The sequence below is a fragment of the Chanos chanos genome, chromosome 8 (genome assembly GCF_902362185.1).
Source record: "Chanos chanos chromosome 8, fChaCha1.1, whole genome shotgun sequence".
NCBI lineage: Eukaryota > Metazoa > Chordata > Actinopteri > Gonorynchiformes > Chanidae > Chanos > Chanos chanos.
In genome coordinates this window covers 35478582-35500932 of record NC_044502.1, presented here as the reverse complement: position 1 = coordinate 35500932, position 22351 = coordinate 35478582, and the positions used below count along the sequence as shown (strand labels likewise).

At 39.0% G+C, this 22351-nt stretch overlaps 3 protein-coding genes across 3 annotated transcripts; all 3 read left to right on the top strand.

Moving 5' to 3' along the window:
• Positions 1-411: 411 nt before the first annotated feature.
• On the top strand, positions 412-8165 carry dek (DEK proto-oncogene). Its single transcript, XM_030781175.1, has 12 exons — positions 412-433; positions 1378-1500; positions 1660-1758; positions 2274-2383; positions 3059-3153; positions 3983-4103; positions 4279-4572; positions 5003-5146; positions 6085-6196; positions 6299-6444; positions 7325-7393; positions 8029-8165. The coding sequence occupies exons 2-12, from the start codon at positions 1380-1382 to the stop codon at positions 8038-8040; spliced, it is 1323 nt and encodes a 440-aa protein (XP_030637035.1). The 5' UTR covers positions 412-433; positions 1378-1379; the 3' UTR covers positions 8041-8165.
• Positions 8166-10133: 1968 nt separating this feature from the next.
• On the top strand, positions 10134-12888 carry LOC115819641 (serine/threonine-protein kinase pim-1-like). Its single transcript, XM_030783142.1, has 6 exons — positions 10134-10187; positions 11039-11164; positions 11698-11748; positions 11919-12294; positions 12448-12624; positions 12788-12888. Exons 1-6 carry the CDS (start codon positions 10134-10136, stop codon positions 12886-12888), a joined length of 885 nt encoding a protein of 294 aa, XP_030639002.1.
• A 2420-nt stretch (positions 12889-15308) lies between these two features.
• Positions 15309-21290, top strand: aldh5a1 (aldehyde dehydrogenase 5 family, member A1 (succinate-semialdehyde dehydrogenase)). Its single transcript, XM_030781174.1, has 10 exons — positions 15309-15715; positions 16672-16755; positions 17265-17435; positions 18036-18152; positions 18606-18749; positions 18909-19052; positions 19177-19335; positions 19576-19739; positions 20039-20097; positions 20276-21290. The coding sequence occupies exons 1-10, from the start codon at positions 15407-15409 to the stop codon at positions 20485-20487; spliced, it is 1563 nt and encodes a 520-aa protein (XP_030637034.1). The 5' UTR covers positions 15309-15406; the 3' UTR covers positions 20488-21290.
• Positions 21291-22351: the final 1061 nt, after the last annotated feature.

The following is a 22351-nucleotide window of genomic DNA, read 5'->3' as shown; positions in this document are numbered from 1 at the left end:
CTCAGACACTCAAACTTAATTTGCTACATCACCCATCCCCTCATCAATGCAAGTTACCTGACTGATTAACTGTGACAGGTTCCCTAGGTGTCAGACCAAGCATGCATGTCACACATTATTATTATTATTATTATTATTATTGTTGTTTATTATTATTGGTGTTATAATAATAACAATAATAATAATAATAATAATAATAATAATAAAGTGCGTCATAAAAAAAAACCGTGGTCTTGGCACAGCCGCTGTACCAACCATAGAATTAAACGTGAATCTCTATGGTACCAACATGGCGAGAGATAGATTCAAGGCGTTCTAAGTTAAAGGCCATCCAGTCATTTTAGATCAGTGATCACGGCCCGCCCACCCTGAAAACCGCCATGTTGAAATTGTTTTGACAGTACACACTGGAAATTACGTTTGCGACACAGTGGTCTGTATGAAACAGTTTATTTGCCTGTATTTTTTCATTTCTAAAACAGCGCAGACAGTGAATTGCAAAGCTATCGTTGTTTGTTTCGTAAGGCCAGATAACTAACTATGTTTTTTGGTGTATGTTAATAGCTTGTTGTGCTTCTAAGCCTTGTAAGCAATTGCTAAAGTGTAGTTTGCAGAGTAGTTCCAAGTTAGCTACATTAGCAAAGATTTAGTTTGTCACCTCTAATTTTGATACGTTTTTCTTCAGTTTTCATCAGTTTTCTCGTTAAAAAATGCCAGCTGCCTCCTGTAATTGTCGAATGTACAAGTATTAGAGCTGCCTTGTACCATCAGTCCCATAGCTAATCTAATGCCTTGAAAACAACTAAACGCGCGCCAAATCCGTTTTGAACATAGCTCAGTGGCTCTATCTTTGGCAGTGCAGTTAGCGGGTGCTGAATTTGGGGAGCTAGTCTGCCTCCACACGGTTGTCAAGACTTTTATCGAGATTGACGCTTATAGCGATTGCTGCAGGCAGTTTATGTTTTTGGAAGCTCGGTTTATATCGTTGAATCAGACATTCTTAATTTATATTTCAGTTAGCCAAAGTACCGCTTGAGCTAAATCGGTTTGCCAAAGTTAAACTGCTAACCTACCAACTAACTTGTAGGTAATATTGTTTGTTGTTGTTTTTTTCACCCCTCTCGTTTGTTTTTGCGTTGCACGTTAGCCTTAGGACCAAGTTGGAGGTTACTTAGGTCGCTGTTTGTAAACATTAAAGGGAAGGCGTACGGTGACTTACATTGCTTAATCCAGAAGAAATTAGCTAACTGATTCTGTCGAATAGTTTGGAAGTGACAACTGTTTTCTCGAGCAATCGGTTACCTATAGTTGTTCTGCTGCAGCCTACGACATAAATTAATATTACTTCATAACTGTGTGCCGTTATCCATCCTTAAGGTATGTCGGCAGATGCTGCCAAAATCGCCAGTATGACTGACGCTATGGAAGTGAATATACCCGAGGGAGAGGAGGACAGTATGAAAGAGGAATCCATGAAACAGAAACCCAGGAACAGAATACGTACGTTACGAATACATTTCATGTATCTGTTTGTTTTACATTTCTTTAAATATATTATGAACAATTTATATGTCTCTCTGCACGCCCGTTGATTTTTTTCCCTTGAGGTTTCATTGAAAAGCCTTTTAATTGCATTGTATTTGACTGTGTTGCTGGCAGACCAAGGTGAAATAATTGAAGGGAAAAGAGAGAAAAAGTTGGTCCAAAGACTTGATGTCCAGATGGGTAAACCAAAAGAAAGGCTGAAGATTGAGAGTGGTGAGTGAGTTAGCTTGTTTTCTCTTTAAACTGAAGTCCTGTTCTTTTGCTACACTAAAACCTTCTTACACAGACTGATTGCTTAAAATGTTGACATGACCTAAGAAGCTAAATTTACACAGTGTGTAATATATTTGTATTTCATTGTTGGCACGTCTTCCTGCTCAGGTACTCAATCCATTTTTAGACACCAAGCATAGTTTACAAAGTGAAAAGAGGGATCATAATTGGTTCTGTAGGCCTGAAACACACTTTTATTGTATGCAAATATACAGAAATCTGATGGCCACAGTAGACTAAATACATTCATGTGTAGATAAGAATGTAAAGATTGAGTGTTATGATGACACGGTCTTTAAGGTGATAGTTCAGTGGTTTAGGTTTTGATAGTGAAAAACGACTATTGAGGTGCTCAAGTCATCTTTGATGTCTATTGTTTTGATGTAAATGTCTTTTCCTTAGATGATCACACTCTGTTATGATCAGTAATTATTGTCTTGTCTTGAAAATGATAGGTAGAGGTGATAAATTGGGAGACATTGCTCGTGTCAACCACCACATCGGAAAACTTAAAGCTCCTCAGCTGAAACCACTGCATAAGATCCTCTATGATCGTCCAGGCGCTGTAAGCATGTAAAACTTGATTTGTTTCGTCAATAGTAAGTGTGTGTGGAACCAGTAGGACCTGTCTCCTGTCTTTGTCAGTCCATGCCGATTATTTTGAGCCACTGTCTCCAACTTCTACAGCATACGTGATTGGAAATTTAGTAACCTTTTGAATATACCTGACTGGAAATGTAGGTATTTAATATTGCCTCCAAATACAAGTATACCTAAATTGCTATTATGACTAACTGAGTTCTTTTTATTAGTTTAAAATGACATGATTCAGTGACAGTTAATCCTACAGTACACCGCAGCTAGAATAGAGTGATACTCTGCTTGATAGTCAGCTTATTTATTGAGAGAGCCATGTATTCCACATTTATTAAAGACACTACCACAGTGCAGTTAGGTCAGTATGTTGACATTTGTCTTGGTTATACACTTGCCACTAAACTGTGCTTAACATGAAATAGATGTTAGTGTCAAATAGTGTCAGTAAGCAGTGGACAATATGAGCTTTTGTCCATGTCTCTGGTTTACAGACTTCACATACATTTTTAGCAAATAAACATGCCCAACTAGCAGGACCAGGTACACTGTGCATGTTAACATCTTAGCCATGTCCAAATCATGAATAGTGTATCAGTAATTAATCACTGTATAAAATGTAAATAAATTATATTTTTAATTTCAGATGTCTTCAATGAGGAAGAACCTTCGATTGTTCAGTGGTTTCACGTTTGAGGCAGACAGTGAACTTTACCTCAAAAAGAAGGAGAAGCTTATGAGGTAGTTTCAGTAAATCTCAGTTGCCTTCAGTTTCTAAAAAAACAGATTGCAGATTTGTCGTAAATGTTTCATTATCAATACAAATGTATGGTTGTTGTTTATAAAAAGTGTTATTTTTAAATTCCTTGGATCATGTTGTGATGTGATGCTGTCGGAAGTAGTGTAATTAATCCATTAATCAGCACAGTTAATACATTAATCGGGTTTTAATCAGGAAGGAGGAAAAAAACGTATGCAAAATGGCTTCCATTCTGTCAGTTTGGGGATTTGGAAAGATTTCGATCAATAAATAGTTTTTTTTTTAAATTGTCTCCAGATGAAGAACTAGGTACTAACATGGGTCATGGTCATGCGTGTTCTTTGTGTTCTTTGCAACGGTTGATTCAGCCAGTTTAATCATTGAGATTCAGATTCAACCGTAATGATGGTGTGAAGTGTAATTCACTGCTATGACCCTCCCACACCTGAACTATCTTAACGTTTTGGTCCTTGTTCACTTTTATCAGTGACTTCAGTTATAAACTCACAAGTATGAAAACTAATGGATGTATTTTAGAGTCATGCTGCAAAACTCTTATCAGCTCAATATATTATTTACTAAAGTATCATTCCTTATTACAGGTAAACTGAAGAGCACTTAAATTTACAGACTACATCAGTCCTCTGCTGATAAAACCCTTATCAAAACAATGCTGTGCCAATTACTTCACCTCTGTTTAAATTATTTTCCATTGAATGTGTTAACTGTCAACTCAAATCTATCTGCTCTAGTTAATCAGCGTCTCTGAAACATTCTAAGTGGTTATCTTTTTTTTCTGTCTGTCTGCAGGTTCACAAACTTACAACTTAGGACCATTTGCCAAATTTTAGATCTGGAGAGGGGTGGAAAGCGAGACATTTTAGTCGACAGAATAATACATTTTCTCATGTGCCCCACTAACACGGGCAAGGTAAGTGTACAATGTCCAGTCACTTTCTTTTCCTGCTCACTTTAATAACAAAGGCAGTGAGGACATGTGCCATGTCATAATACACAAATTCTCATCTTGCTAATATTTTTTTGAGGCGGAATTTCTGTATTTAAGCATTTAATCGGTTTACCTCTGTAACAAAATTCTTGTGCAGCCTGTAATTACAAAACGGAAGAAGAAGAAGAGGACGACCACTAAAGACACCAAAAAAGAGAAAAAGACAACACCCAAGAGCAAGAAGCCTTCGGCGGAGACGAAGTCAAAAGCGATCGTTACCGACTCAAGTAGTGACGACGACGAGGATGAGGAAGAGGAAAACAAACATGTAAAGAAGGAAACGACAAGGGTGCCATCAGAGACAGATAATCAGAAAAAGAGCGACGGGGATAGTGACTCATCTTCATCTGGGAAGTCTGACGATCTTTCTGACAGTGATGAGGAAGAGGACGTGAGTGAGCCTTTATACGTCTCTGTTTCATAAAACGCCTGTGCAGAGTGTGTTTCATCAAGTCAGTGTTCTGTGTGTTTCGGCAGGTGAATCACAAAGCCAGTAGATGTTAACTGTGTTCTTGGAGTTTATGCAAAATTTCAACGTCATGTTGCTTGTTTTCTTAACTGAAGCAGACGCTTGTGTTAGTAGATATGATGAGCACATTTTGTTTTGCAGTTCATGAAACTCTGATACAGAATTCATTTGCACTGATACACAATACTTGTGATAGTAGGAGGAATCAGAATTTGTGTTAATGACATGCTAAAATTACGGATTTGCCTGAAGCGTTAGGGCTTCAGAACAGTTTAAGCTATGTTGTCTTGAGCAACTAAAGCAATTAATTTGAAATGGGTATTTTTTCTGTTTGTAATATTGCTTAAACCAGGCTTCCAAGTCCAAACAGAAGGCTTCTGGTAAAAAGAGACCCCCTGCCAAAAAAATGACCACAAAGTCTGAAGATGTCACTGACCAGACAGTGTCAGATGATGAGAGTGAGGGAGATGATGATGAGGACAGTAGTTCTAAAAAGGTCAGATGAAAGCTGCTCATTTTTTACTTTATGCAAATTTAGTTGGATTGCTGTGTTAAGTAAAAGAGTGTTGTTTTTGTTGTGATGCTAGACCACATAAATTGATTGAAATTGATCATTCATAGTTACATGAATAATGTATTTTAGTCTGTGTTTGTTAAAGCGAATTGAAGAGCCATGGGCCACTACTTGAGGTATCCTTCAGTATTTTTTATTTTCTGTTTTGAGTTGCTGATAAAACTGAATCACAGAGTATCTAACACGTCTCGGATGCATTGGTTGACCCAGCAATATAAAAAGGGTGTTTTTTCTTGTTATGAAAATGGATTTAGAGTACAAAAACAGTTCACTCTTTGACTAATCTTATTAATGGATAGTTCCCATGGGTCCAACTAAATAATTGTCAGAAAGGTGGAGAGAACAAGGAAATTCATCAGATAGCTTCTATAAAGGAAATGGTTTTAAAACAAGAAACAATAAAAGACTTTTACAAACACATTTTTGAAGGATGCAAAATATTGTCTACTTGACAAAATCCCAGAAAATATCAAGATATCATTTTTTGTTAATATCGCACACCCCTAAATGGAATTCACGGTGAAAAGAATAAAACTTGGTGAACCTGTCATTTAAAGATATAATTTGACTACTATCACACCAGAGGAATAATTAGCTTTGTTAGTTGCAATCTGCGCAACCATTTTTTTCTGGAGAAAATATCCTTAGTTAAACAGAAAGCCAAACAAACTGAAATCATATGAAATCTTATGACTGCGTGTCTTTCAGCCTGTTACAGTTTGGCAATGTTAAGGGGCCAGCAGTTAGTTAAACTTACTTTCCTGAGGGAGCAGCTTGTCAGGGGGTTTAGAAGTTAGTCACTCTGAGATGGTTAGCAAAATGTTCAGTGAATGATGGCCTACTAATACTCATACTCCTAGACAAAGAAGAAAGAACCAGCCAAGAAAAAAATCGCAACAAAACCTCTTCCGAAAACAAAGAAAGCAGACAGCAGTAGCAACAGGAGTAAGAAGACTCCCAGCAAGCGGAAAGGTGTGTACAGTATTTTATGCTTCTCTTTTCCTGTTAAGTATTTGCCCTGGAACTTCATTCACTCTGTTTATTTATTTGTTTATTTGTTTTGGCCTTATTTAGACCTGGATGACAGCTCAGATGACGATGAACCCTTGATCAAGATGATAAAAAAGCCACCAACAAATGACCAGCTGAAGGAAACAGTCAAGGTTCTCCTGAAAGATGCCAACTTTGAGGAGGTGACCATGAAGCAGTTCTGCCAGCAGGTTTGTTTCCCAGTGGTGTTGAGTTGGTAGAAAAGAAACTAAAATTGAACATATATGAGATAGCGGCAACAGGCCAGCTCGATTTTTAAAATATGAGTAGCCTCAAAGCAGATTTGTATTTCTGTGGTCAGGGATACACTTTTAGTTTATTTTGTGTGCAGTCACAAAAGCTAGCAGGTTTTTCTCTGAAGTCGCTGTGTTACACGTCATTAGACGTCTTTATCTTATTGAAATTGAATACACTTGTGTGATTCAGTTGAAACTGTGTATGTGTGCAATTTTGTTGGTCCTTGCTGTAAAAGTAAAGTGAACGGTGAATAAGTGTGGGAATTGGTCTGACTGTCCCACACTCAGTTCCAGATGGTTCATTGCCCTGTTTCTATTATCCCAAAATAAATGAGTCAAAGTATCCCCTAAGTCACATGTGTCAAAATCCGGTCCTTGAGGACCAGGGCCATGCTGGTTTTTGTTTTCAACTCTTAGTTACCTGTTGATTTTCAACAACAACAACAAGGTTTGTTGATTAAACTTGTTCGAATAAATTAACAAAATAGTAAAAGTTTAGGAGGAGCTTACAGAATGACAGCCATCTTGACGGTGCGTTACCTTGAAAAGAGGAGATTGTATCAGATATTGTATTTAGTTGGTCGACAAGAAAAACAGCAGGACCATGGCCCTCCATGACCGGGTTTTGACACCCTTGCCCTAGGTTCTCCACATTTGACAAATTTGGCCCCGCAGACCAAGAGACTTCGCTTACTAAGACAAGAACGTGTAGTCGAGTTTAATCAATATAAGACAGGGTTAGAGAGTCACACGAGCCAGAGATCTTTCAGGATTTGTATCGCCGCTTAAAAGTTTCATGAATTTTCTCTCTCAGGTTTATGACACCTACCCAGACTTCGATCTAACAGACAAAAAGGACTTTATCAAGCAGACAGTCAAGAGTGTAAGTACTGTTATGAATGATATAGTAATGACACAAGTTCAAACCATCTTTTTTTTTTCTTTTTTTCTTTTTTTTTTTTTCAACTCCTCTGTGCATCATAGCTTTCTAGTTATGTGTTTTCCTGTCCAGCACAGGGTAAGATCAAAACTGTATGGTCTTGTTGGTTTAAACTTAATTTGGTAAAATTGTACTCTGCCTGCTGCATTTTATTTGTGTTGCCAAAATCAGGGCTGTCAGTGTAGATTCAAAGTTCAAACATTGTGCAACTGTTATCTGAACTTTGAGTGCTAATTAATGTTTTGCACCAGTGTTCTTGTCTCAGAGCTTTGTAATTAACTTGAATTGGTGGAATACTAAAGCACCAGTGCGCTCACATACAACCTCAGCCTTTCTATTGCTAACCTTCTCCTCCTGACAAAATCAGTGGGGATTTGAAGTCATATATATGTTAGTACTCACAGCTCTAGCTCAAATACATGGGACCTCAACTCCATAAATCTTTTGAAACCTGGTGTGAAGATGTAGTGAGCGTTTGTGATTATAGATTTCTGTTTCATTAAAATGTGGTTTTTTTTGGTGGTGAAATTGCACTGACATCAGAATAATCCCTCCTTTTTTTCCTTTTTTTTTTGCAGCTGATCTCATAGGAAGGGCCACTGACCAAGCAGCCTGGTTGGGAAAGCACATGTTCTTTATGAGGGATGTAAGTGTGAGTGAGTGTATATAGTTCAGTATAGAAACTTTGTGCTAGACAGGGAGAGCACTGAATGTTTTTATAGATTCCTTTTTTTTAATGACAAAAGCTATTCATTTCAGTGTTTTTTTTTCTACATGTACTTCTTTTTTCTGTTTTGTTTGTTCTTTTTTTTAAAATCATGTTTTGTTATTAATATAGCTTTATTTTTAATGCAAAAACATGCCTTTGTGTCTTCCTCAGTAAGATATATGTTTATTTAGAGTGTTTCATTAACTGGCTATGAGTGAATCTCCTATTGTTGCTTTTAGTCAACATTTTGCAACCCATTGTCAGTTGTTACTATTGATTTGTAACTTTAGATGTACATGTTATATGCAAAGTCCTGAATTACATTAATCAACTCAGTTTGCACTGTATTGTTGAGCAGAGCTAAACAGATGGTTTCGCTCAGACAGAAGGATTGGCACGCTAACTATTAATCAGTAACCTAGTGCACTAATGTAAGTGCATTAAATTATTATTTATTCTCAGATTCAAAGCTTGCAAAGGCCTTGTTTGTAACCCTTATTTTTTATTGTTTCTACATGTGTGTATATTCGCTTGTCTCATAAAACACTTTCTGATGCATTTTTAAAATAAGTCTCTCGTTGTTTTGTTTGTTTGTTTGTTTTGTGTTGATTTGTGGAGTAAGGTGTGTGATTATAACTCATGAAAACAAAGTTCTCTGATGGGTATTTATGAGCAAAATCTGCCTCCGCTGCTGACCCTTTTTTAAAATGTCACGTTGGATGACGAATATATTAGCACCTGTTTGAACTGAGAATAAGCAGCACTCCCAGTTTAGTAAGTCTGTGGATTTTTGTACAGAAATTTCTACCATCTTAGTTTCAGTTATCACTAAATAAACGTCTAATGTAGGTTTTTTAGTTGATGACGTCCAATATTATAAAAAATAACAGCTCAGGCCTTGAATGCCTACCTACTGAGGGATGCTTTTCATTAATAAGACAAAAGCGCCATCCGCTGCAGTTCCTGCAGTGACGATTTTGTACATTCAGAGTAAAAAAGTCTTTTATTTAACTTTTCAGACTGGGGCAAAAGTTGTGCTATATCCTAACGGACGCCGCTGCAAATCCTTGAATGAAACCCATAACAGGGCATTCAAACTATTTGAATCTGGGGGTTTTTTTCGTCTCACAGAGATATGAATAGTCCAAGTTGGCATAAAGAAAAATTGTTATTTCTGGAACGGAACTCTTAGAGGACATACATTTTTATTAAGCATGTTTGATTTCCGCAGACTGTCATAGTAAACGACAACGCTATTCTATTGTTTACGTCATCGTTATAGAATTCACGAAATATGATTCGTTAAAATAAATTAATCATTTTGCTTTTATCCCCCTGAGGCTCTTGTGACAACGTTCTCAATTACCTGTCGAACAGAGAGATGCGTTGTCACAAGAAATCGAGTAAGTGCCAGCTGGTGTTCGGGTTGTCGCATGTATAGGGTGAACTTAATTAGGTGACGTCTTATTTTCATGCACGTGTAAGCATCCGTTAATCTTATAGCGCGAAGACCTACAGACAAATTTAGTATTCTGTAAGAGCGAAATTGATATTCATTCTATTTAAGGACTGAAAAAAAGCATGAAGCAATGATATAATGTACCCTACAATGGTCATTTTCCAAGTCATTTATAATGTAATTTACATTGAAGCACTGAAGTATAAGTAATTTATTTCCTACCTTGGTCTCTAAAGCCTCAGAAAGCACCCACCAATGTAAGCACAGAAATGTAAGGGGGAGAAAAAGGAAGAGGTCTGGCCCAAAGTCTTGCTTGGAGGGTTTGCCACGATCATTGGACCGAGTTCTGGTCCTCGAAAATGTACAAGTGCCTGGTGCTCAAAAGCGTAAGAGACATAAGTGCCATGACACACCTCAGTCATGTCACAGGGGCCAGAATGTGTCCTGTAATCTGAAAGAAGAGAGGAAACCTGCACAGAGGAGACAAGGGCAGAAAAGTCTCCAGCTGTCACAGGATGAAGCAGGTCCTTCTGCGACATGTGACAGGCCTGCTAAACGCCCTCGGAGAGGTTAGTGCAAGTACTGAGTTCCTTATAAGCCTCTAGGATGGGCAAGATAGAGTAGTGTCTGTGTGTCCTGCTCAGATGGTACTTTCCACTATTATTCTATTTACTTAATTAAACAGTATGTGAGACACCACTAAGCCATTTTATTATTGTCCAAAATGAACTGTATTGCAATAAGCAATACATTATGAACAGTAGGCGATTTGTAGGGGGATGAGGGGGGATGCCATCCCCCTTGTTAGCAAAATCACCAAAATGCATCCCCCTTGATAACCTGTTAACCTCCCCCTATATACTCTAATCTCCCCCTATAGAGTAGTGTCCAGGGTTCAAATTACAGGGGGGGGGGGGGTTGACCTCCCCTAATTCAGACTTGGACCTCCCAAAGAGATAAAAACAACAGTTCGGGGGGGGTCAAAACATTTATATATCCTATGCTATGTAGCCCTGGAGAAAAAGCTGACTGATTGTCATTGTATAATTCACACTCTGGTAGTGTTAGTGACCACTGGGCCATCCCCCCATTAAAAAAATAACAAATCACCTACTGATTATGAACACCACAGCATCCTTATTTTGTTTTCATAAAATGTATGTTTCTAAAGGCAGAATTTGACAGTTCAAATAACTTTAATGTCTTAAAGAATAGGGCTTGTACATGTCTGAACCAGGTGCAAGGTTAAAAGAAGATAAAAGAAAATAAGACAAATGAAAAAAACAAACAAACAAAAAAAAACAGCTGATACAAATATTGCTACTAAGTCTAAATTTCTCAAATGTGGAAATTCTGGAAGGTGGACATTACAAATTAAAACGTATCTTAACTGGCAGCCTCATGTTCTTTGTCTGAAAAGGTTAGTTACCAGGCTCTGTTGCATGTTGCAGGACGTTTGGAGAAGCTGTACATAAAAGGTCCTTTACTTGGTAAGGGGGGATATGGTTCTGTGTTTGCCGGGACACGAATGAAGGATGGAATGCCAGTAAGATCATATCCATTACACACACACTCTTTTGGTCAGCATTTTAGTTTCCTGTGATTTCCCTCAAAACATTAATATCTGCTCACATAATCTGACAACCAGATTTATTGCTGTAATCCTCTATTAAGAAATCAATGTACTCATTTATCTGATACAGCTGTGCTGTGCATGGCAATGAGCTGTGAATCAGTATTTTGAAGTTGTTTTGTATTAGTATAAATCTTCATTTAGTTCTGCCTTTCTGACCAAGAATTTTGCAGATTTAAATCAGATTAAAGATTATTTTTCACTGCTCTTTGCAACCTCATATTTATATTATCAAACATTGTAATAGTGTCCAGAGAGCATTACAGTCAAAACCCCTTCACTGCATGTCTTTGTAAGTCAAAATGTACTTGCTCAAAGATGACTAAGCAACTCTTTTACAGAGGTACTAGTGGTCAGTTTTGGGGTTTTTTTGTCTGAAATTGTCTAAGCAACTTGTAATTATTTAGAGATATGTCCAAATTTATTTCATTCATTGCTGTCCTCAGGTAGCCATGAAGTATGTATCAAAGGTGCAGGCAGAGGACGAGCTTGAGATGGTGAGTGATCTGCTCATCTATCACTCAAATGTTGCAGTTTTTAGTGTATTACAATAAATTCCATTCTACTAAAAACAGCAGTAATCAAACTGATGTTGCTACCAGTATGACACAAGTACACTCATTACATTTTTTTCTCTAACAACAAATTTCTTTCCTTGACACTATAGCCAGGTCAGGGTGTGATGCCCCTGGAAGTGGCTCTTATGAATATGGTAAATACAGCTCCACCTTGCCCCAACGTCATCCAGCTGCTGGAGTGGTTTGACCAGCCAACCCGCTATATAATGATCCTGGAGAGGATAGAGCCTTGTCAAGACCTCATTGCCTTCAGCCAGGACCATGGTGGTTGCTTAGGTGAAGGCATCGCTCGGAAGGTGCTGAAACAACTTTTGAATGCTCTACATCATTGTGAGTGCCAAGGCGTTCTGCATCGAGATGTAAAACCGGAAAATTTACTCATTCAAACTGATTCGCATGCGGTGAAGCTTATTGATTTCGGATGTGGAGACTTGCTCCAGCGTTCGCCTTACAAAGACTTTGCAGGTAAGTGTTGTTAGGTTTCATATAAAACAAAAGACTGTGTTGACTGGCTACACCAGTTTTGTATAATATTTCATTGTCAACAGCTGTCACAAAAGAGAAAAAATTCATTATGAGGTTTCATCTGAATGGTTGATGTGTCTCATCTTTTTGTAGGAACATATGAGTACACCCCTCCTGAGTGGTTTTTGCAGAGACAGTATCTGGCAGGTCCAGCTACTGTGTGGTCAGTGGGAGTGACGCTGTTCAATCTGGTATGTGGCTTCCTCCCATTCAACACCAAACGGGAGACAATCAAGGGCAATCTCTACTTCATAAAAGGCCTTTCGTCAGGTAAAGAACTTAGGACACAGTATAGGCTGGGTTCACCTCTGGAAGTTAGATCATAAATAGAAATCCACCCTTACAAATGACGTATCATGAATCTTTACTTTTCTGAGAAAAACTACACCATCACAGCAAAGTTTTATGTTTGCTTTCGTTCCCCCTTGTTCAGAGTGTCGTCAGCTGATCCGCTGGTGCCTAAGTGCCAACCCAGTAGATCGTCCCACATTGCAGCAGGTGGAGCACCACCCTTGGCTTCAGCAGAGGGGTTAACAGGTCTGGGTTGAGCTCCTCTTCCTCTTCTCCTCTATTCAATGGTCACTTAATTGCAGTGCTCTAAAAGAGCTGATCAGATTTGCTATTTTAATTATATTGCATGCTAATGAAATACACAAGGATGTATGTGGGACTGTAACTGTGAAACTTGTGGAGCACAATGAAATTCACTAGTAAATGTGAACACTCATATGTAGATGTAGACTGAGAGGAAAAATGTTTGTATTTTTTTTTTCTGTCAGCATTTAATATGAAATTATGATTAATAATGCAGGTTCTCCCATGCTGCTGGAGGATATACATCACAAGAGGCCTGGTGTGGAGCTGGGGGAATTCTCAAGTGCTGAAATGCAGCTTACACTCCTGCATGGAGCATTAAACGTAATAAAAGCCAAAATATTAATGTTAAAAACGTATTATTAAGTACACAAAAGAATTACGTTTACATCATTAGAAGAGCGAATGATGGCGGAAGAAAGTTTGTAAACTCTTAAAATTATGTGTGTTTCTGTGTTAATCTGGCCCACGGGGTCCGAATAATAGACAAAGGATCTGATCAAATATATAACACAACAAAATTGTATATTCCACCTGTCTTTATTTAGGACATTGATGCAGCATTTATTGTCTTTGATGGAAAAGGCATGCGATGTTTAGATCTAGTAACGTACAATCCTTTCGCAGCAAGTACCCTTACACCCATTTCAAAAGTGTAGATATTCTCAGTCTTCAAGCATTAGATAAAAAACATACATATTCAATATCTCTAAAGGGAAAATATGCATATGCGAGAAACTCGTTCCCAGTTAATCCACATAGTAAAGGAGCCTCATACCTCCTGTCTTCTGTTTTAGTAAGGATACCACAGCAAGGCAAGCCAGAGTCTCTCTATATCGCACTTAGGCATAAAGCCTATTCTATTTCCTGCTCACGCCTTCTCTCACAAATTTACTAATAACATTTTGCTTCATCTTCCCTCACCCCCTTCCATGGGGTGGCTGCCATGATGTCAAGACACATAAGTATTCCATAATAATAGACCAGACCTGACATCTTTAAGGTCATACCTTTGGCTGGTAACTACCTTCAGCACTGCAAGTCCAAACACCATTGTATGACCCTGCTTGCCTGTATGTCTGACAGAGCCAGAGCCAGAGCCAGACCCAGACCCTACTTTTTATTCTATAAAGCTTCTTGGCATCACACCCCTCTGTTATAACTGCAATTACAATTAATCAGTGATCACTGTATATTATTTGTTCATCTGGTGTAAAATTTGACAGTTCAAATAAAGGAAACAACACTTGTAGAGAATTGTTGTTCATTTTGTTTATTTATTCCAAAAGATTTGGTCCATTTGGCTTTGGAAAACGTCAGTTTGTTTTTGTTTTGAGAGGGAAAAAAACACAAGAATGGTATAATCTGTATGCAGATTCCCACAAGAAACGTTTGTCAAAGCCACATGTTACCACTGAGGTTCATCAATTGTTTTTAAGCATGAGAGTGATTTCAACAAGTGGACAATTTGAATACATATGCACGCTTATAGTGACATGTTCCTGGCCACGCCATAGTATTATTGATTATTTTAGATACCTCATTTTAATCAATAATTAGTCTGAAACACTTGGAGAAATGGTGTCAGGATTCACTGTATTTTACAGTGCGCATTCAGAATTCTTCCATATATTACTTCTGTAAGTCAGAGTATGTGTTGTTTTGCGCGTGTGTTTGCGTGTCTACTCTTGAACGAAAATATGAAAAGATTGGTTCATTCTCTTTTTCGCTTGGCAACACTATGCCTCTACTCTGATCCCTGGCACCATGAAAGAAACTCAAAGTACTTCCTGTGCTCACCTCGTATCCGCCAGTTGCATTGGTCGTAAAATATATGGATGGCTGTTAACAATGTGAAACCTTAGCTGCCATTTCGGTTTCGTCTGTCCAACCCGTATTTAAAGCAGTTCTCGAGAAAGGACCAAAGATGATCACAGGACACAAAAACACTGGGAGCACTGTCAACGTTGGACTTTACCACCGCTTTCCTGCACAGGGTAGGAGCCTTCACCAGGAAAGCCGAACGAAGCCTCGAACCACGAACTACACTGCAACTCAATTCAACCTGGGGCTGATACTATGGAACAACCAGATGAGGATGTACGTAGACTCTCATTGCATAGCATAACTTCTCACAGAGAATGTAACGTTTGTTAAAAATGTCGTTTCCGGAGAAAGCAACTTGATAGTGAGACGACATGTTAATGTTTAGCCAATATACATAAATAATTTATTGTAAATTGGCACAATTTGTACCTTTGAGCCACAGTCTGATGAACCTGAAAGAAGACGTATTCTGGTAAATGTACTCGTGATCACGTGTTTAATTGACCCGCCTACATACTGGATCTAACTCGCTTTGTGACTGGCTAGCAGGATAAACAGTATTAGCCTCTTAAAAATTCAGTGACAGCAGACTTTTGCATCTGTCAGACGGTGTGTCCTTACCAGGCATTAGATGGTGCTGGCCTCTTATGCAATGGGTAGCTATTGCTTTATAAGAAGTCGTTATCTTCTTCGACAGGTCCCCTCCGGCCTGTCTGTCACACTGAACCGTCAGTACAGCCTCGAGATTTCTCCGGGGCTCCTCCGGACGGAGAGCTTCATTGATGGTCGTTGGGTATCTGCTCCTTCGACGTTCCAAGTGTTAGATCCTGCAACTGGTAATGAGCTAGCGAAGGTGTCTGACTGCGGTCCACACGAAGCTAAAGAAGCTGTCAATGCCGCGTACAAGGCATTTCAAACATGGAAGTGTCAAACAGCAAAGGTAATGCTGTTTGCATTTATTCCACCTCAACTGTCTGTCATTGTAAACCAAATGAATGTCTTACACAAAGTGTTTGAATTTGTGACTCGATGGTTATGAAAAATGCGCAGTGTAGAGAGAAACTGGAAACGCTACATCTGTCATATACTATTTGTGAAGGCCCATTATCTGACAGGCGCATTTCCTCCCACCAGTTTTAACTTTGTAAGCAAACATTAAGTCTTTGATTGGTTGTATCAGATGCGCTTAAACGTCACACTGGTCTCATGCACTGGATTTGGACACACTTTTAGTAGATCAGCGGTGAGACGAGTTTCCAGAGAGTATCAGACTGCGTGCAAAAACGTGAGAGGTCTACGAAGTTGTGTACTTTACAAAACAATTAGACAGACACTTTCATCTTTCATTATATAAACTCGTTACTCACCTGAAGATTATTTTTTTTGGAAATGCTGGATAACGTTTGCGTTGCACAAATGCTTAGCATCAATATTTGTCAGCAGACTCTATTAATGTGTATTTGCAATGGCCAAATTAATCAGATGTGGAGCTAATTTGTTTCTTCTTTGTAATACATTAACAAACAGCATAGTTTTTTTTTTTTTTTTAATGAATGACTTCCAGCTTCCTCTGTGTGTTTAGTTGAACGTAACCAGTTTGATCTGGTTGCCTGTGTTTTAGAATCACTGTAGATGCTCCCCCCTCACTGGTCTCTGCCTCCCTTCTCTTCACTCTTGATTTGCTTTGTTTGGGTTGTCCTTTATGCAAACGAACCACTTCCACCTCACAACACGCCCTCCAAGTGGTCTGTCCTCATCAATATATAATCTCATGTTTTGATCATATGCCCTTTGTTTTTCGATGGATTCCGAGTAAACATGTCTTTGCAAAAGATACAGAACCATCTCATGTCTCTAACACACTACCAACACACAGTGTTTACATGTGACATTTAGGAGCGGAGTAACCTTCTGCGGAAATGGTATGACTTGCTAACACAGCACAAAGAGGACCTTGCCAAGCTCATTACAGCAGAGGGTGTGAGTAAATTGATTTATACATTTTATTTTTATTTTGAAATTATTTTAATACCTACAGTGAGTTTTGCAGTGAAATTATATTAAAGTGGACTATTGATCAATTCTAAGATCTGTGTTGAAACAGTTACCCAACAGTTACCGTACACTGTTAGTTTACGAACTGTTTTGTTTATTAAGGACATTAGATAACATTGCATTAGATAACATTTTGATATCCAATTGTGCAAGCTGGCCTGCTATAACAGGCCACTAGATGTCACTAAAGGCATAAGGCCAGACGTCTGGAGTTTAGTTTGGTACCTCAGGAAAGGTTCACAGCTAATATTTAATTTGAACCACTGTAAATGGACATGAGTGTTGAATATTGACATGTAGTTTACATTTAGAGGGGCAAGTGCAAAAAAACAAACAAACAAACAAAAAAAAGGTAGTTAGACGTTGACCACAAAGCTGTACACTCTGGGTAAAGAAATGTTTTCAAAAGAAACATTTTTCTCTCTTTGTCAAAGGGGAAACCCATGAAAGAATCCCTGGGTGAGATAGCTTACTCTGCCTCTTTCCTGGAGTGGTTCTCTGAGGAAGCTCGTCGTGTCTATGGAGACATTGTTGCTACACCACATAAGGATCGGAAGGTCCTTCTACTTAAACAGCCACTAGGCGTGGCTTCAATCATCACTCCAGTAAGTACCTAACACACGATGTGCAGAGATCACACCGCTGTACCAAAGAAGAATGCACAGTGGTAGAACTGCACAGGCAAGTTTATTACAGACTCCTAAGACCTGAGAGAGGGAGACTTCATTGCCATGTTTACATGGTAATAAACCAAATTCATAACACAATCACAGGTATTGTGCTGTGATTATAACGAAAAACTGCAGGTAGGGTCATGTCAGGTGGAAGTTGTAAGGGGAGGGGTCAGTGTCACCTCAGAGTAATGCGGCCTGCAGGCTGATTAACTGCGTACATGTTTTGGTCAGTTTGGAAAGTGCAGTAAAACTCTTTCAACAATATTTGCTCGTAAATGTCACATCATGTAGACAACATTTTTCTGTAAGGTACAGTGTCTGTTGTCCTGTGTTGATCATGGGAGAGTGCTACAGTGTGACCATTATCAGTAATCAGTCCTGTTTCTGATATTAAAGAGTGTTGGGGAGTGTGACAGGGAAACATTTGTAAACCTTCTCATCATGATGCCTGGACACGAAATCGGTCTGAACCTTTTGTATTGATAGCAGACCCATAATGTTCACTTTCTCGGTTCTTTCCCCACCAAACAGTGGAACTTCCCCAGTGCCATGATAACAAGAAAAGTGGGTGCCGCCCTGGCTGCTGGCTGCACTGTCGTGGTGAAACCAGCTGAGGACACGCCTCTGTCCGCCTTGGCGCTTGCGGAGGTTAGTCACAGTGTTTGTTCACGTGATTGAACGTATTAATTACATTAATTAAACCAATACAGAAGGCAACATTTATGCAGGTGTTGTTGAAAGTGAATAATGGCAAGGATACATTAAAACAGGGCATATGTAGGTTAATTGCAACAGCGTCATTTTCTTGTGGTCTGCCAAGGCTATACTCCTGTATTTCTATTTACATTTCTGCACTCACGCTATGAAAAAAATCCCATGACCAGCATGCAAGAACAGATACTTTTTTGACTTGCCCTGCCCTGTTATGTACACCCGTGCTGAAAAGATGTTAAAGACACTAGTGACACTCCCGAGTATTGTTTAGATCTTACGGTTCAAGTGTTGTAGACAATAATCTGACAGAAACTCAAACAGCCTGAATATAGTGGAGTATGTCTGTAATGGGTGAAAGATTAAATGGCCTAACCCGTGCCTCTGCAGCTGGCCGCGCAGGCTGGGATCCCACCAGGTGTGTTTAACGTGGTGCCCTGCTCCAGAGAGAAGACCCCTGCCGTGGGAGAGGTGCTCTGCACCGACCCTCTAGTTCAAAAGGTCTCATTCACTGGCTCCACTGCCACAGGCAAGGTACGGAAGCCTATTGACAAGACGCTAAGCTAAACAGAAACGAGAAATTATAAAACCCCAAGTCATCTGCACAGCTCAGATCTCTCAACCGTATCCTCAACCGTATCCTCTTTTAGCAGGCACCTGCTAAACAAGCCTGTGTGTCTGGCCTGTGTTTAGATTCTTCTGAAGCATGCTGCAGGGACTGTGAAGAGAGTGTCCATGGAGCTTGGAGGACACGCTCCCTTTATTGTCTTCGACAGCGCGGATGTGGATAGGGCTGTGGCCGGAGCCATGGGCTCTAAATTCAGGAACTCGGGTCAGGTGAGAAAACCGTTGTGAAAGTTGACAAGCGTGGACACTTGAAACGGTAAGATCAGTCATACCCGGAACCACTGTGCCGACGAAACTTCCCATGTTTTCTTCTCCGTGTCCCTGTCTGCCATAGACTTGTGTCTGCTCCAACCGCTTTTTGGTACAAAGCGGCATCCATGACACATTTGTTGAGAAACTGGGGAAGGCCATGGATGCGGAACTGCGTCTAGGCCATGGGTCTGAACCTACCACTACACAGGGTCCACTGATAAATGCCCAAGCTGCTGAGAAGGTACCTTGCCCATACAAATTTCACTGGTCCGCCACAGAATTAGCATAAACACGACCCACTTTAATGGACTGTCAGAGATAGATAAAGGTCATATCAAATGAAATGAAAATTTTAGTTGTTTCTGAAGCATGAACTTAAGAAAAATGAAGCAATGAAAATAAAAAGCCCCAGAAGACGCTTGAACTGTTGCTTGAACTGAGGGAAAAGAAATTTAAGAATGGCGCTATGCTGCTTTTACAGGTTCAGAGGCAGATTGAAGATGCTGTGAGTCAAGGAGCTGTGTTGGTGAAAGGTGGAAAGCGTGTGGGAAATTCCTTCATGCAGCCCACCCTGCTGGTCAATGTCTCCACCGATATGCTCTGTACCAGGGAGGAGACCTTCGGGCCCCTGGTCCCTGTGATCAAGTGAGTGGATTATGTGACAGTTCTACTGCAGCTAAGACATGTGCACAATGCAAATAGTTACATCAGTCATATCAGAATGAAAGAATGTGTCTGTTTTGCTCACATATAACATTTAAAAACTTGAAGGGTTTGGGATCTCGTATATACTCAGTGTTAGAGCATTGTTGTTGGACCTGTATAATGATTGATCTGTTCATCTCATTAACGTTGTCTACGGGATGGATTATTGATCCATGTTCTGGTTGAGATTTTACACACAGCTGACCGCTCATGTGTGGTATCTATTCTGTGAATAACAGGTTTAACACAGAAAAGGAGGCACTGGCCATTGCCAATGCATCCAGGGTTGGCTTAGCAGGTAGGTTTTTCTCTGTAAAGATACACTGTTCCTGTTTGTTCATTTTATAACATGTTTTCGGACATTGCCATCACCATTAAAGAGCTATTTCGGTGTTTTATAACTGCGTTGATATAAAAACGCAATCTATACTTGTGGTTTTTCCTGACTATGTGAATTTTTGTCTGCCTCTCCTCAGGCTATTTCTACTCTCAGGACATTAGTCAGATTTGGAGAGTGGCTGAGCAGCTGGAAGTTGGCATGGTGGGGGTGAATGAGGGTCTTTTATCCACCCCCGAAGCACCGTTTGGAGGGGTCAAAGAATCAGGTCTAGGTAGGGAAGGATCAAAGTATGGGATTGAGGAGTACTTAGATGTTAAATACATGTGTTTGGGTGGATTAAGCCTGTGAAGACTCATCTCTGCTCTGAAGCTCTGACCAGACAAACATGAGGGAAGTCACAGTCAAAAATCTCTCATTACAAAAAAAAAAACAGATCAAAGGCAATCCAGAAAAAAAGCGACACAGAATTAAACACAGTGAATAATTCTGCAGAATAAATGATTTTCCACCACACCACAAAATGATAAATATGTTAACTCAAAACTAGATTACATCAGGTACGTCAGGTATGAGATAAAGGGAAAATACAAATTCTGATGATATAAATTCTATGCTGTTTGCACCTCTTTGTGTATTAGACGACCCATATTTTTTATTATAAGCACTGAGTAGTGTTAATGGAAGCACACTGAAATAACCTAGACCTGAACATGGACTCAAGCCTTGTTTAACCATAACCTTAACAAAAAGCGCACAGTTTAAAATAGACAGACTTTTATACTAAATATATGTTCCTCATGGTTTGTTGACCAGTGAATTGAAATGAACCTGTTAAGTCTAATGTTTTGTTAATCATGCTATTTTTATAAGTAAAAAATGAATGTTTTATCCTGTTAAAGAGAGTCCACTATTGATGTGACCTGTTAATTATTCTAACCGATACATGGTAAACACTGTGCTGTAAAAGTGTTTTATTTCTTAGATTATGGTCTTCCTTTTTCTCTTGTCAGTGATTGTTGGAAATGCCATGTCAGACGTTTTTCTTGTTGTTTTGTTGCCAAATGTTCATGCATAAGTGCCAACCCAAATGTTTAGGTTAGAATGTCTTAATATCAGTTGTGTGTTTTAAATTAAAAGCTTAATTTATATGATTCTGTTTCTGCATTTGTGGCTGGCTGGAGTTAGTTAGAAGGAGCTACAACAAATATGTGGTGTTTTTTTTTTTAACAATGTTTATACATATGAACTTAAACCATCCACTAGACCCACTGTCCCACTACCACTAACACACACTGCCAGAAAAATAATCAAGGAAAAATTATGGGTTATGTACAAATCATGTACGGAAGCACTGTGCATTGCATGTGCATTGCTATTTATAATATGAGTAGAGTCTTTTTTTTTTTTTTGGTAACAAAAATTCTGAAGCTGAGCAGTTGTCCATGTGACAGGGCATAGGTAGAGTGACTTTAGGTCGGTTCCATTGCTATGCTAGTACCAGGAAAAGGAAAGCAGCGAATATTTTTGACTAGAATTTTTCCTTTTTTTATTACCTCCCCCCAAAACCTTTGTTTAAAGTTATTATATTTATTTGTCAGTTCTTTAAAAGAACTGTCAAATCCATCTCTGGTCACTTGAGCAAATACCACTTCTTCAACCCATAAGTGCTCTTTGATGTCATCCACATCAGTGGCTTAGGCTGGGCTGGATTTAACAGCCAGGTTAAGGATGCTATCGCTCGAGTCCTTCTCAGACGGACGGCAGGAAATGAAATCATAACGGCACAAAATTTCTTTTTTGGCAGAAATCACATTGAAGCTGTGGTGAAGCAATTATAGCTTCAATTAAGTTTCGATGAAGTGCCTTCAAACTATTATTTTGACACAACCTGATGTGGTCAGTCCTTACAGAAAGGTAATGTTAAGCCTGAAATCACATATTGTAGTATGAAAATTCACACACGTAATGTAAAAATGAATCCTCTCAAAGGACTACAGTTATCAAATATATCCACATGTCTGTTTGTGTGAGACAAACCTGGTTGTTTCTGACCTTACTACTGCACTGAACTCTTATCGGAAGTGATTTAGCTGTACTCGTGGAATTAATGGTCCTTATTTGGAAAGAAAGTTTGGGTAGAGAGATACATAGAAGACATAATATTTCCATTCCAACAAACATTTTTCATTGTGAATTGTTGTTTGACTTCCTT

Excerpts from the sequence above, each read along its gene's own strand:
- dek (XM_030781175.1), top strand. The coding sequence starts at position 1,380 with ATGTCGGCAGATGCTGCCAAAATCGCCAGTATGACTGACGCTATGGAA. Across the intron at positions 1,501-1,659 it reads GAAACCCAGGAACAGAATAC|ACCAAGGTGAAATAATTGAA; the intron begins GTACGTTACGAA and ends TGTTGCTGGCAG. Across the intron at positions 6,197-6,298 it reads GACTCCCAGCAAGCGGAAAG|ACCTGGATGACAGCTCAGAT; the intron begins GTGTGTACAGTA and ends GGCCTTATTTAG.
- LOC115819641 (XM_030783142.1), top strand. The coding sequence starts at position 10,134 with ATGAAGCAGGTCCTTCTGCGACATGTGACAGGCCTGCTAAACGCCCTC. Across the intron at positions 10,188-11,038 it reads TGCTAAACGCCCTCGGAGAG|GTTAGTTACCAGGCTCTGTT; the intron begins GTTAGTGCAAGT and ends TTGTCTGAAAAG. Across the intron at positions 11,165-11,697 it reads GAATGAAGGATGGAATGCCA|GTAGCCATGAAGTATGTATC; the intron begins GTAAGATCATAT and ends TGCTGTCCTCAG.
- aldh5a1 (XM_030781174.1), top strand. The coding sequence starts at position 15,407 with ATGGTGCTGGCCTCTTATGCAATGGGTAGCTATTGCTTTATAAGAAGT. Across the intron at positions 17,436-18,035 it reads TGGCTTCAATCATCACTCCA|TGGAACTTCCCCAGTGCCAT; the intron begins GTAAGTACCTAA and ends CCCACCAAACAG. Across the intron at positions 18,153-18,605 it reads CCGCCTTGGCGCTTGCGGAG|CTGGCCGCGCAGGCTGGGAT; the intron begins GTTAGTCACAGT and ends GTGCCTCTGCAG.